The following is a 13,098-nucleotide window of genomic DNA, read 5'->3' as shown; positions in this document are numbered from 1 at the left end:
TCCCAGAGAAAGGCATTAGTACAGGGTCACTTAAGGCGACAGGGCCAGCCGGTAGACTCGAACACAAACACTGTGGGTTTTATTCTTTTCCCTCTTCCTCTCAACCCCATCCCTTTTCTTCAGAAATTGTCATAGTCAGCATGGGTGACTAGTCCTAGCAACTCTAACCCACTGGGATAGAGAAGGAACTGAAATCCAAAAAGAGATATATTTTTAAAACGTACTTCAGAGACATCTTTTATTTCAGTATTCCCCAGTGGACTATCCACGTTCTGGCACGATCTGTAAGGAAACGGTGGTATGAGGAGGAAAAAAGGATTTGTGACAAATATATCATCATGAAGAAATTTTGAAAATATTTAAAGCTATTCATTGCCAAAATGCAGTGAAATTCTGTGAATCCAGAAATCACATTTCTGTTGTCATTTAACTAATCCTTTGACTCCTGAGCTTGACACTCATGGACAGAGTATCCAAATAATTTATCAGAATTGAAGTACTTTTGAGAGTGAAAGAGCACTATTAATAAGTACACTATGATTACATAGGACTGTCCTAAGCAAACAGAACTGAATAGTCATCCTATTCATGACTATTTAGAAATATCATTTAAGAAATTTTCTCTATATGTATATTGGAAACATTTTCAGAGATTAAAATTATGTCAGTGGTGGTAAGAGGAGATTGTGACCACATAGGCTTCCAACCTTGTGGTTTTGCTTTCACTGGGGGAGTGCCATTGCACAGAGGGTGCTCAGTAGTTCTGGGTTACTGAATGGGGCAGGGGGTGGGGGGACAATGGTTTCAGTGTGATACTTGTAAGTTATCCTTAGTAGTCAGTCCAGATCGATCCTTCATTGACATAGCCCATGCATTATCCCCTCAATGCCAAGCAGTCCTTCCCCTCAGGAGACTTCCTTACATTTGTCCAGCTGGTGGCAAGGACTCAAGAAGACATCATGAACCAAGGCAGAGTTAGCTTTTCTTCCTTCTCTTCTTTTTTTTCACTCTCTTTGTCATATCTCTTTTGTCTTATTTAGCATGTCTCATGTAAACATGAGACTAATCTTTCTTTTAACCATCATGGTGTGATTTACAAAAGTGATAAGATGTGATGCCAGTTTTCAGGGAGCTGACAGTCCACAGTTCAATGAAAGGATAGATGTGGCTAGAGAACAGTGGGATGAACGCTGAAAGGAGCATGCACCTGTGGGTTTGGGAGCACTCATGAGGGACATCTCAATTCCACTGGGAGATCATGGCAGGGCTAATGAGAAGTGGCAGTGTTTGCGCTGAATGCTGAATGAAGTCAGTGGGCCTGAGCTTGGTCATGAGGCAATTGAGGGAGGGCAATGCAAACAGTGAGGACAGTATGTGCAAAAGTATTGGAGAATTTTGTGCAGAGCAATGGCCTGGTCCATCTTGTTTTTAGCAAAATGGATCAACAGTTTGGAAGATGAAATGGATGGGGAGAGATAGAAAACAATGATTCAGGAAAGAATTACTGATAATTAAAAGGAAGAAGTCGATTTTAGGATCCACAGAATTTGATAACCAATTAGATTCAGGGAGGAAGAGAGAACAAAAAGTCTAGACCAACTTCTGGGTTTCAGACTTGGGCGAGTCAGTGAATGATAGTAGCATTCATCAAAATAGAAAACAGAGAGGGAAATACAATATTTAGAAAAAAGGTGATGAGTTCAGTTTTAGATATGTTGAGTCTGAGATGTCTGCAAGACAAGCACCTGGAGATTTATAGCTGGCAGTCATATATACAAGTCCATGATACCTTATTCACAGCCCTGGAGGGGGGTCACATGTGCTGCAGAATTCAGAATTTTTTCAAATGTTAGAAAGGGAAGTATGGTGCATATACACTCCAGTAGAAGCTGGGGCAGCATCTACAGTCAAAAATTAAAATTTTCAGAACAAAATGTTGACTAATCTCACGATAACAAGATTATAAATAGCCTCTAGTCAATTCAAGTCTGGTTCAGGTGCCAAACTTAAAAAAAACCTTCTACTTTGCAGAGCTTTTTGGGTTTCCCAAGTTTGGATAGGAGGTTGTTGACTTATATAATTAACTAGGTTTGATGTCTATTAAGAGATTAACTATATCTCCTAATGTGAAACAAGGCCATTTCATAATAAATTGATATGGGTTTTTTTGCATTCATTGTCTATATTCAAATGTAGTCCACAGGGAAAGTCTGAGGTGAGGTGAGGTCTTAGAGGAGAAAAAAGAGGTTGTACAGATTGATTCTCTGCATTACCCAGCTGCCACAAGCCCCAAATGCCATTCCATCTCAGTCCCGTTCTCATTTTACAGGAAAAATAATATTTCCTTCGTTCCTTTCTCTGATTCTTCATGCAGAGATAGTCACTGAAGTGCTTTACTTCCTGCTAAAACCTTTTTTAATGCCTGACTACCCCAATTTACCCGTAGGGCGAAGTAGACCAGAGCCACCCCTGACAGATAGCTTTTTGCTATTATTCTTTGAGTCAGAACCACCAGGTTAGGCCAGCCAGCAAGAGGTAGGAAAAATTTTTTTGCCACTGAGGTGCTTCATCATAACATTGGTAACTCAACAGCCTTTTCTTTGACTGCAATTTCCTTACCTGAACTCTGACCTTTGCAGCTTCACTCCCCAGCGAGTTAAGAACCCTGATCCAGGAGGCAAAGGAAATGAAGTGGCCCTTCGTGCCTGAAAAGTGGCAGTACAAACAAGCTGTGGGCCCAGAGGACAAAACAAACCTGCAGGATGTGATTGGCGCCAGGTTGGAGCAGTTACTGGTAGGAAGAGCCACACCACCTGTTCCTCTGACACCCCCAAGTGAGGCATTTAGCCTCTAAGTGGTCTAATAGATTAAATTTCTTTGAAGCATAAAACAGCCCCTACCCTTATGGTCGGCTCTGCCAGATTGACTAATGTGTGTGGGGGGAAGCTTTTTAAGAGGGTTTGCTTGCCCATAAGACCTTCTGTTGGAAAGGCAAATCAAGTACAAGTGAAGAAGTGTGGTCATGTCATGCTGAAATATTTGCATGACTTAAAAAAATATATATTCTTTTCTTTTAAGTCTTTATTGAATTTGTTGCAATATTGCTTCTGTTTTTTATGTTTTGGTTTTTTGGCTGCGAGGTATGTGGGATCTTAGCTCCCCGACCAGGGATTGAATCCTCACCCCCTGCATTGGAATGTGAAGTCTTAACCACTGGACTGCCAGGGAAGTCCCTATTTGCATATTCTTGGTGGGCCAGAAGCAGTAGTTTTGATTCCACCATGCCTCATAGCATTTTTATTTTGAAATACTACTTTCTCAAAGTTGGGTAGGTTAAAAAAATAAATTCACCACTATTTCATCCATGTGACTTGCTGTCTAAGCTACTGAGGTCTGGCATGTCCCTTCCCTGAGCCCTGCCTGGAATCCTGTTCACTCCCTTATCTCCTCATGATTCACACTGTTCAGGAAGTATCATGTCAAAGTCATTGGCATGCTTATTCCTCAACTCATTTATTGGAAACTAATCAAATGGGTACCTCTACCTCAGATAGGAGAGAGCCTCAAGAATAACACATGAGCTCAGATTTGAGCTCAGATTTCAGGCTTAGGTTCTGGGGATGCTACTAGGAGTGCCATTTTCCTTTCTGATAGTGTTTGGTTTTTTTTTTCCTACATTCTCTTAGATGATTATCAAAGAAGAGACTCTATTAGCTTGTATTTTTTTTCTCACATAAAATATAGACGTTTGTCTGGAGACCAGGCATTACAAGCAATGATAATATTCCCAAAATTTTATTTTATTGGTTTACATGGGAATGTGTTTTGGGGTCATCCCAAAATAAATGTATAGATATAGACATTGTTTTTACCTATTAAAACAAAAATCCAGGGAAGATCCCCTAATCTATGTACACATAACAGCATTGTTGGAAACAATGACTCCAACAGTCATTACTGTGGTCCAGTCATTACTGTTACTGGAGGAACAGTAACTTCCCCCAAAAAAACTTTCCAGCCCTCCAAAAAACAAACACCCGAGGTTAAGCAGACTCAGGACCGCAAAGGAAAGTGAATACTTGGAACGAATTCAGTGGTGAACCAGGGGTTTTAAATAAGTGTGCTTGTTGTTAGTGGAGAAGTGGAATGGAACAAAAACTGTAGTGTGTATATCACTGTAGGGTTTACAAAATGCTTGCACATGCATCATGTCATTTAATTCTCAAAGTAGCCCTCCAGTGATTATTACCATTATCAAGCCCATTTTGCAGATGAGGAAATTAAGGTGCAGGGAGATTAACTTGCCTAGGGGAACAGACCAGTGAGTGGTGGAGCTGTGACTTAGCCCCTTCCTCCGTCCTGCTCCAGTTCTCCCTCTGGAAGCCTCAAGGAATGAACTTGACAGCACAGGTAGAAGTCCTGAAACTTGTTTACTCTAATGCAAGCTGTAGAGTAGAACTTTCTGCAATGTTGGAAATGTTCTATATCTCTGTTGCCCAATACATTTAGCCCCTGGCCACATGTGGCTCTTGAGCACCTGAAATGTGGCTCGAATGACTGAAGAACTGAATTTTTAGTTTTATTTAATTTTTAAAATGAACTCCTGTGTAAATAGCCACATGTGGCTAGGGCTACTGTTTAACTGGATAGTGCAGCTCTAAAGCAATGGTGCTTTAAGTTAGACCTCCCAACAACAGCACTAGCATCACGCAGAAACTGAGTCAGATTCCTGGGCCCTGCGCTAGTCTTACCAAATCAAAAACTCTGGGTGTGAGGGCCTAGCAGTCAACATTAGACAAGCCCTTCAGATGATTCTGTTGCATGTTAGAGTTTAAGAATGACTGCTGCAAAAAATAGGGTGGCGATTAATTGGGCAGCTCTAAGAATCAGTCCATTAGGCTGCTTTAGCCCGTAATGTGTTTAACCTGGGAGCTCTTTGAACTCTGAGCATCATTTTCTTTAGATTACCCAGCAAGCTATAAATTAAAGGCAGACAGCCTGAACAGGAATGTGAGTGGAGAGGGCTTGGAAAGCCCTATGTGATTCGGCCGGTGGCATATAAGAACTTTCTACGGCTTCCCCGGAAGGTAAGAGCAGGATAGCTTCACAGAGGGAGTGACCCCTGCTTTGGGGCTTAGAAAGTTCCTCTGAATTTCCAGCATAGGCTGAGAAGCTGAGATGCAGCACATCACTATAACCAGGGTTTTATTCCCTTCATTCCATGCACGCTTACCAGATCCCCCTTGCCGTATTCAAAGCTGGTGGTGACGTTGGCTGAAAAACTGAAAATGGTGTTTTAAAAACTTCCAGGTCTCGCTGCATTTGGGGTTAATGTGAGTTGAGGGACAAACGGCTCATAGTTGTTAGACTATTTCAGGAATCCATTCATTATTCCTTCTACTTTCCCTCTATATATTGCACGGATGTCACAATTGGGGGGAAGTAAAGGCATAGAGAATTTAAGAAGTTTGTGCCCTGCTCACAAGATCACTCAGGCGCAGCTCTAAGAATCAGTCCATTAGGCTGCTTTAGCCCATAATGTGTTTAACCTGGGAGCTTTTTGAACTCTGAGCATCATTTTCTTTCGCTTACCCAGCAAGCTATAAATTAAGCAACCACACCTCCTAAAGACTCTCAGGATGCTTTCTTATTGTGTCAGACCCCAAGTGCACAACTGCTAAACCACTCTGTTTTGTAAATACGGAGAACTATAGCACCCTGTGAACTCGGGCTACTATTAATATCTTAGTTTGTCAAAAGTATCTCGAGGAAATTCCATGATCCATGATTTGTTTTTGTCCCGTTATCCACTGGTTTCAATATTACACTTTACTGAAGCTGGACGACCATGTTATAATATAATTGTGAGATTCTGTTCTTACATAAAAAATAGTTAAAGGCTGCTGAGTTTGTCTTTTCAGTTATCTCTTCTTACCGTTTTTTTATAAATCTAAATTTCCGTGATTTTTTTTTACCTTGAAATGAATCCTTCCCATAAAAAGTTTCCCTTCCATTTTAAAAATTAGCATTACACTTGGAGTGTAAACGCTGTCTTTAAGTTAATTCCACAAATAACAGGGCAAAGTTAAGCATAGAATTGTGCTGAGCGCCTGAGTTAGTAAAATTAAGCGTCATTTCTAATGTTCCTCTCTTAGGCTTAACTTAATCAAGAAAAATCGTATGTGTTTTGTGCTCTCCTTTCTGTTCTCCACAGCCTCCCCTGTTTCCTCCCTCTCCTAAGTCCCCATCCCCCCAATCTTTTCTCCTTTGGTGTGTGGCCACAGACAGAAATTTATGGCAGGGGCCAACCTCCTTTACACTCCACACAAAGCTTGCTGACTTGAGAGAGTTTGTCTGCTCTCTCTCAGAAAAAACACCTGCAGCATGCTCCCCAAGAAACCTGGAGAGATGGGAGATTAATGTGGCTGTAATAGCTGGGCAGTGTTTTTGGTATTATGCCCTCTCCCCAGGTAGATGGGTCTTTTCTGAGATGATACCAATTATTTATTGCTGAAACATCTGTTGATAACTGCAGCTGCCCTTGCGAAACAAAGCATATCACGGGGTCACAGGCTATAGGGACCTAAAATCCTACCTCATGCTAGTTTTAGACTATTCAGCAACACCCTCAAGTCCATGGGTTACCGTCATCTTCAGTGTCTTATCGTGCCATAGAAAATACTTTGTAAACACTGCCCTGCCCTGCCCTACAAGCTTTGAAGTATTATTTCATCTTCATCGGTAATTTATATTCCAGTGCCATTGTACTGTGGGAAAAAGAGGGGGAACCTTTTTTGTTTTCCATTTAATTGTATATCGCCTGACACTTTGACCTGTATTATTAGTATTAGTCAGAAAAAGGATTTTCTCCCTCTCTTATTTAAAAATAAAATTTCAAGGGAAAGTAAGCGCTCCTTCAGCTCCTTTCACTCAAAACAATGTTTACACTCTGAGAGGGAAAGATGAAAAGCACAAGCAATTTTTTTCAACTGTCAGAGAAGGGCATTTCAGTTTTTGAAAGAGAACAGTAAGGCCCTTATAAATATCATTCAGCAAAACCTTTGATGGATTTTTCAAAAAGTATTGAAGGCTTTTAGCATTAGCTTCAGTTTAGCTTGGTTTGGGGAGGACAGAGCAGAGTTCTAACTAGTAAAACTGTCCTTGCTTGTGAGATGCCAGGACGCGAAGGCACTGGCCTCAATGTGATTTTCAACTTTCGTGATTTCTTCAGTGACTTTCACACTCCTGAAAAGGACAATTTCTACATGATTAAGAGAAAATATGAAAAGAAAACTTTTGAAAGGGAGATAAACGGCCTGTTTAGATTTGCGTGTCAGTGGCAGTTGGGAGCAGACAGGGCTGCAGGGCCAAGAATTGTTTCATAGACCAGGGTTTTGCGCATTCCCTGCAGAGTTGGGGGTCCTGATGCAGGGACTGGCCTCTTCCCAACCCTGCTTCTGTGTGGGGAGGGAACCTGGATTTAGTGTGGTACCTCTGTAAAGAGACACACCGTTTATAGGTTGGCTAACTACATACAGTACAAGGAAATGAAGCAGGCTCACAATGAGGGTATTTTTTCCATTTCCTTTTCAACTTCACAACCATGAGGATGGACAACATGATAACCGTTACTCAACAGACTTTTAGGGAAATATCTGTGCTACCTTGCAGGGATTTGAAGAGAGACCAAAAAAATAACTGTTTTCTTATGCTCATATGGTTGAAAAACATTTGTGAATGAATCGAGTTTGATAAATTTAGCTTTCAGGATATTGTTTCTAATATGTCTCTTTAGATAATCTAGGTGCCTTTAAGTTGTTGATATTTGTAATTTTGAACTACTTAAAATATTAAAGCGTCAAGAATTAAAACATAAATAAATATGAATAAATGTAAAGAATAGCTCATTACAAGACTGCAGGGAAATATTTTTAAATGTCTAGTATGGGGCTTCCCTCGTGGCGCAGTGGTTGAGAGTCCGCCTGCCGATGCAGGGGACGCGGGTTCGTGCCCCGGTCCGGGAGGATCCCACATGCCGCGGAGCGGCTGGGCCCGTGGCCCATGGCCGCTGGGCCTGCGCGTCTGGAGCCTGTGCTCCGCAACGGGAGACACCACAGCAGTGAGAGGCCCGCGTACAGCAAAAAAAAAATGTCTAGTATGAGTAACCTGGAAGCAGAGAGGTAATAAAGAAGGGCCTTTAGCAAAAGATAACTAAAGTATGAATTTATTAGAAAATGAAATATGAGGTCGAAGAAAGATACGGGTATGAGGACAAAGTAAGGGGGTGAGATGCTATCCATGGGAACAATAAAATTTCCTCCATGAATAAGCTCTGGGTTAAAAGATGTTCTTAAAACTAATTTTAAGACCATTTATTTCAGGCACCAGTTTTCATATTAATAATAGAGAACTCAGAACAGTAATAGGTGCTTTTGGGGTTATGATTTGTTCAGCAACTTATTTTCTCAAATGAGATTTTCATCTTTAACTATGTCCTTTGGGGCTTTAATAACTGAAATCTTTTTCATCAGGATGCTAAAAGCAAAGTGAATATGAGCTGTATATTTATTCATTCATTCAGGAAAACTTTATTGAGTATTAACATGTGGCAGGCATTTGATATAGAGCACTGAGAGTAATGCAAGAGAAATAGAAGACCTAATTCATGTTCCAGAAAAACTACCGGAGTGAAGAGATAGGGCAACCCTTTGTCAAAGGCCTGCTTGTTGGAATGGTTCCTCCCATTTTTTAACCACCAAATGTGTGGCGGGTAGTCAATACATATTCTTCTAATTCCTACAGACTTAGCCATATGACCTGTCCTACCAGTGAAGAGTGATTAGAAGTGACAGAAGCTTTATAAGCCATTGCGTAGTTCAGCAATTGGGTGCTTTCCTTTGCCTCATGAGAAAAAGAAGGGCTGCTCCCTCAGCCTGGATCCTGGAAAGGGCAAGATACATTGAGTAGAGTCTCCGAGTTGGAGACAGACTGCACCCAATGTGAAATATGAACAAACACCAAAAACTTTGTTGTTAAAGGCACTGAGATTTGGGGGGTATCACAGTTTAACCAAGTGTTATGGGTTGATTTGTTCCCTATCAAAATACCCTGATGTCCTAACTCTCAGTGCCTCAGAATGTGACTTTATTTGAAAATACTGCCATTGCAGATGGAATCAGTTAAGATGAGGTCATAGTGGCGTAGGGTGAGCCCTAATCCAGTCTGACTGGTGTCCTTATAGGAAGACAGCCTTGTGAAAACAGAGACACAGAGAGAATGCCATGTGACGATGGAGGCAGAGGTTGGAGTTATGCAGCTACAGGTCAAGGAATGCCACGGATTTCTGGCAACACTAGAAGCTAAGAGAAAGGCAAGGAACCTTAGAGAGAGCATGACCCTACTGACACTTTGATTTCAGACTTGTGGCCTCCAGAACTTTGAAACAACACATCTTTATGTTTTAAGCCACCTCGTTTGTGGTACTTTGTTATGTCACCCACAGGAAACTAGCACACCAAGTGAAAGCTGGCTATGCACATGTAGAATATAATGAAACAAGAAAGCTTTCAAATGACTTCAAGATTCTTAGCACGTGGTCCTCTGCCCCCATAGGGAGGAAGGCAAAATAAACCACAGTCCAGTCAAGAACAGAATTTGTTCCAGAGAACATTTCAACAAAAGTAGTGTCTACAAGGGAAAAAATGTAGGTTCTGGTATCTAGTATCTGTATTATTTCATCCCTAAACATGACTGGAGAAAGTAGACTGGAGAAAACATATCACTCTTCCTACTTCATGCCGTTTTGAGCTGTAATACAGCAGCCCACTAAACATCTCCATTTGGATGTCCCAGATGGCTCAAGTCCAAGAGGTCGAAACCTGAACTCCTCATCTCCCAGCTCCTTCTCCCTCCTCCAACTACGTTTTATCCTCCTCCAGTGGTCACGTACCATTAAGTGGTACAATGAACCACCCAGTCACCCTGGTCAAGCCCTAGGAATCTCCTGTAACTCTTATCTCCCCCTCAACCCTCATTTCTTATTGGTTATCAAATCCTAATTTTCCTCTTAAATATCTCCCAAATGCATCTTCTTCAACCCTAGTGCAGCTATACTAGTTCAGCCCCTATTATCTCTTTAGACCATATCCAACCCTCTCCCTATTTCTAATCATGTCCCATGTGTCATAAGGATAGTAAGGTTATACTGCAGGAAAAAACCCAAACAACTCCAAAATCTTAGGGGTTTAAAGCAATAAAGATTTATTCCTTCCTCTTGCTACATGTCCATCTGAGGGAATGTTGGTGGGAGTTCAGCCTTATGTCACTCCCCTTCAGAGACAGCTTGATGGGATACCTTTCATTTAGAATATTGCTGGTTGCCATGGCAGGGGGAAGGGGAAATTGTGACTTGCACAGTGGCTTTTAAATACTTCCATACAGAAGTGACCATTGGTCAAGATAAGCCACATAGTCACACCTCATTTCAAGGAGCCAGGGAAGCACAATTCTACCATGTGCTCAGAAGGAGGAGACCCAGAAATACATGGGCAGATAGTACCCATTATTGCCATGGCTCCCCAGCTTTTCTCCACACTGTAACCAAAGCCATCTTTCTAAAAGAGCAATCTGATTTTTTCTTGCTTAAAATTTTTAGGGTGAGGGTGGAGGAATCTCAGTTAATTTAGAAATAATAAATAAATAACATGTATATTTTACAAAAGCATCTAATACTAATCCTGAACAATAAAATCTAAATAAATTTGAATGAACATTTTTATTAAAGTGGTGAATTACAAGTTACTTTTATTCTTTATTTCTTTGATTCCATAATAGACATCTCTTACCGTTATAAACAAAAATATGGAAGGGGATTGAGAAAGAGAAGAGCATCTGTTGTTCAGTTGCCCTTAAATCTAAATAGGATCAAATGTTCAAAAACCTAAGTGAGGATAGTAAAGTTATGCTGCATTGCTTCTCTAAGAGCATATAAAGTCAAACACTGAACCGCTCAGATTCTAATGGAGAAGCTAACATCATTAATTAAATGACATCGACCATGCATCTTTTCACTGATAAAGTGAAGATTCAAAATGCAGTGCTCTTGTTTCTGATTCTTTTCTTTTCCCATTTGATAGCCTGCTGTAAGCTAAGTATCATTATTCTCCTGTTAAGTTTTTGGAGATCATTTTAGCACACATGTGAAGACACATACACACACTTATGTAATATACACATTATTACATGTATCTACATAATTGATATTCATGAATACCAGTTATTTCTTTATCAAATGATAGAATACCAAACCTGGAGGGCAATTTAGAGGTCATCTATTTCAAGCCCATCATTGGATACATGAGCAAACTGAAACCCAGAGAGAGTAAGAAGTGGCTTGCTGTAAGTTGCACAGCCCATCAGTGGGAGCAGCAGGACCACAGCACCCAGGTTTCCTAGCCTGAGCCTGGCGTGTCCTCCGTCAGTCTACACAATTCCATCCTTCACACAGGGCTGTTGCAGTGCTGGGGCAGCCTTTCCCTGCTGTATTCCTATCGTCTCTGCTGCCCTGTAACCTGCCCTCTGCCTTCTCTGTTAATGCGATTTGACTTTTTTACTCAGAGCAGAATTAATTGAGACAAATTTTATAATTTCCAATTGCCAACATTTAAAACTTTAGTTTCCTCTGCTGAACATTATAGTTCTTCTTTTGAAAAGAAGCCAGCCAAAAGGTTCAGATCCATCAAAAATGAATTTCATTTAATAAGTAAAAATCAGGCACCAAGAGAATGGAGCCTTCGGAGGATAAATACTAGCCCCAAGGCCTCTGTGTGTTCAGACTTCGAGATGGAGTATGATTAAAATCACCAAGTATTTAAAGCCTGCTCTACAACTGTGCCAAAAAACTGCCCCTTTTTATACGGTACTTTCAAGCTTCAATGGAAGATAAATGAAAATGGTGACTTGTCCTTAAAATTCAACCAGTGAAACTTTGGTTGCCACAGAATCAGGCATGCGAGTTATCCCTTTGATGACGACTAACCCTATGGCATGGATTTCATGTCTCCCCATAATGAGGCCCAAAAGCTGAGCCAAGTCTTGGAGGAGTTCATCAAACTAAGACAAGTGGGCAGAGCAACCCAGCTCAAAATGCAGAAAATGAACAGATTGAAGTGTTGGGCAGAAAAAAGAAAGTGATAACCTCCAGAAAATGATCAGTCCTAGGGATGTGCTTATTCAGTCCTGTCGGCAAGTAAGAATAACATCACCTCCATAACATATCTGATACTGTTTATATTAGTTGAACCACAGTGTTGTACTGTATGTCAACAAACACCAAATACAGGCAATTTCATGTGATTCGATACGATATTCTCTTCACAACATATAATATTGATAAAACCCTGCAAAATATTTAGAATTGATTATGTCCATTTTGCAGATGAGATGATTAGCTCAGAGAGCTTGAGAGATGTTCCCCATCCATACTACTAAGTGTGGTGAAGCTGGGATATGACTCCAGACCTCCCCTCTGTGCCACCCCCATCTGCTTGCCACCATCCTTTGATGATATAGAATCACCTGCCCTGCTTATTAAACCAACTTGCCTCAGAGGGCAGAAACCAAAAATGTTTAAGCTCAACAAATTCATAGATGAGTGGAATTACTTCTTTCTTTTTTCGGATGTGTTTGTATAGAACAAAAGAAGATTTTCACTATCCCATTGATTAATTCGTTCTGAATCTGTTGTCTTTAATTTTTTTTTTTTTTTTTTTTTTTTGCTCATCAGTAAAAACTTTTGAGCAGGCACTCTGATACACATTTATTTATTTGTTTAATAAATTATATGCATGTGCTACGCATACTATGTTATACATATTTCTTTAGGATAGAAATTTAAGAAGAACAAAGATTAAATGAATATTTTAAAATTTTTTTTAAACTGCATTATTGGCACAAGAACCTTTTTGTTTGTGTTAAAATTGTAATTGAGTATGTTTAATTATTTTTTAAATTTGGCTTCGCACTTTCTTTTGAAGATATGGCTAGTACAGTTTATTTCAGTACTTAGTTCTGACTGTAATAGCTGAAAAATTGTCTCAA

General features: G+C 40.3%; 1 protein-coding gene across 7 annotated transcripts in view; it reads left to right on the top strand.

The window, feature by feature from the left end:
• Nucleotides 1-13,098, top strand: part of ALPK1 (alpha kinase 1) — a 129,686-nt gene that overhangs the window by 74,080 nt on the left and 42,508 nt on the right. For all 7 annotated transcript variants that reach the window (XR_013828039.1, XM_079919640.1, XM_079919638.1 and 4 more), the window contains exon 4: nucleotides 2,640-2,794. Coding sequence is in view for 6 of the 7 variants with exons in the window: in XM_079919640.1 (XP_079775766.1) it covers nucleotides 2,640-2,794 (155 nt within the window). In the remaining variant the exon portion in view is untranslated. The remainder of the gene's footprint in view (nucleotides 1-2,639; nucleotides 2,795-13,098) is intronic.

This window comes from Stenella coeruleoalba, assembly GCF_951394435.1.
Source record: "Stenella coeruleoalba genome assembly, chromosome: 4".
NCBI classification, from domain to species: Eukaryota; Metazoa; Chordata; class Mammalia; order Artiodactyla; family Delphinidae; genus Stenella; species Stenella coeruleoalba.
This window is presented reverse-complemented; position numbering and strand designations above follow the sequence as displayed.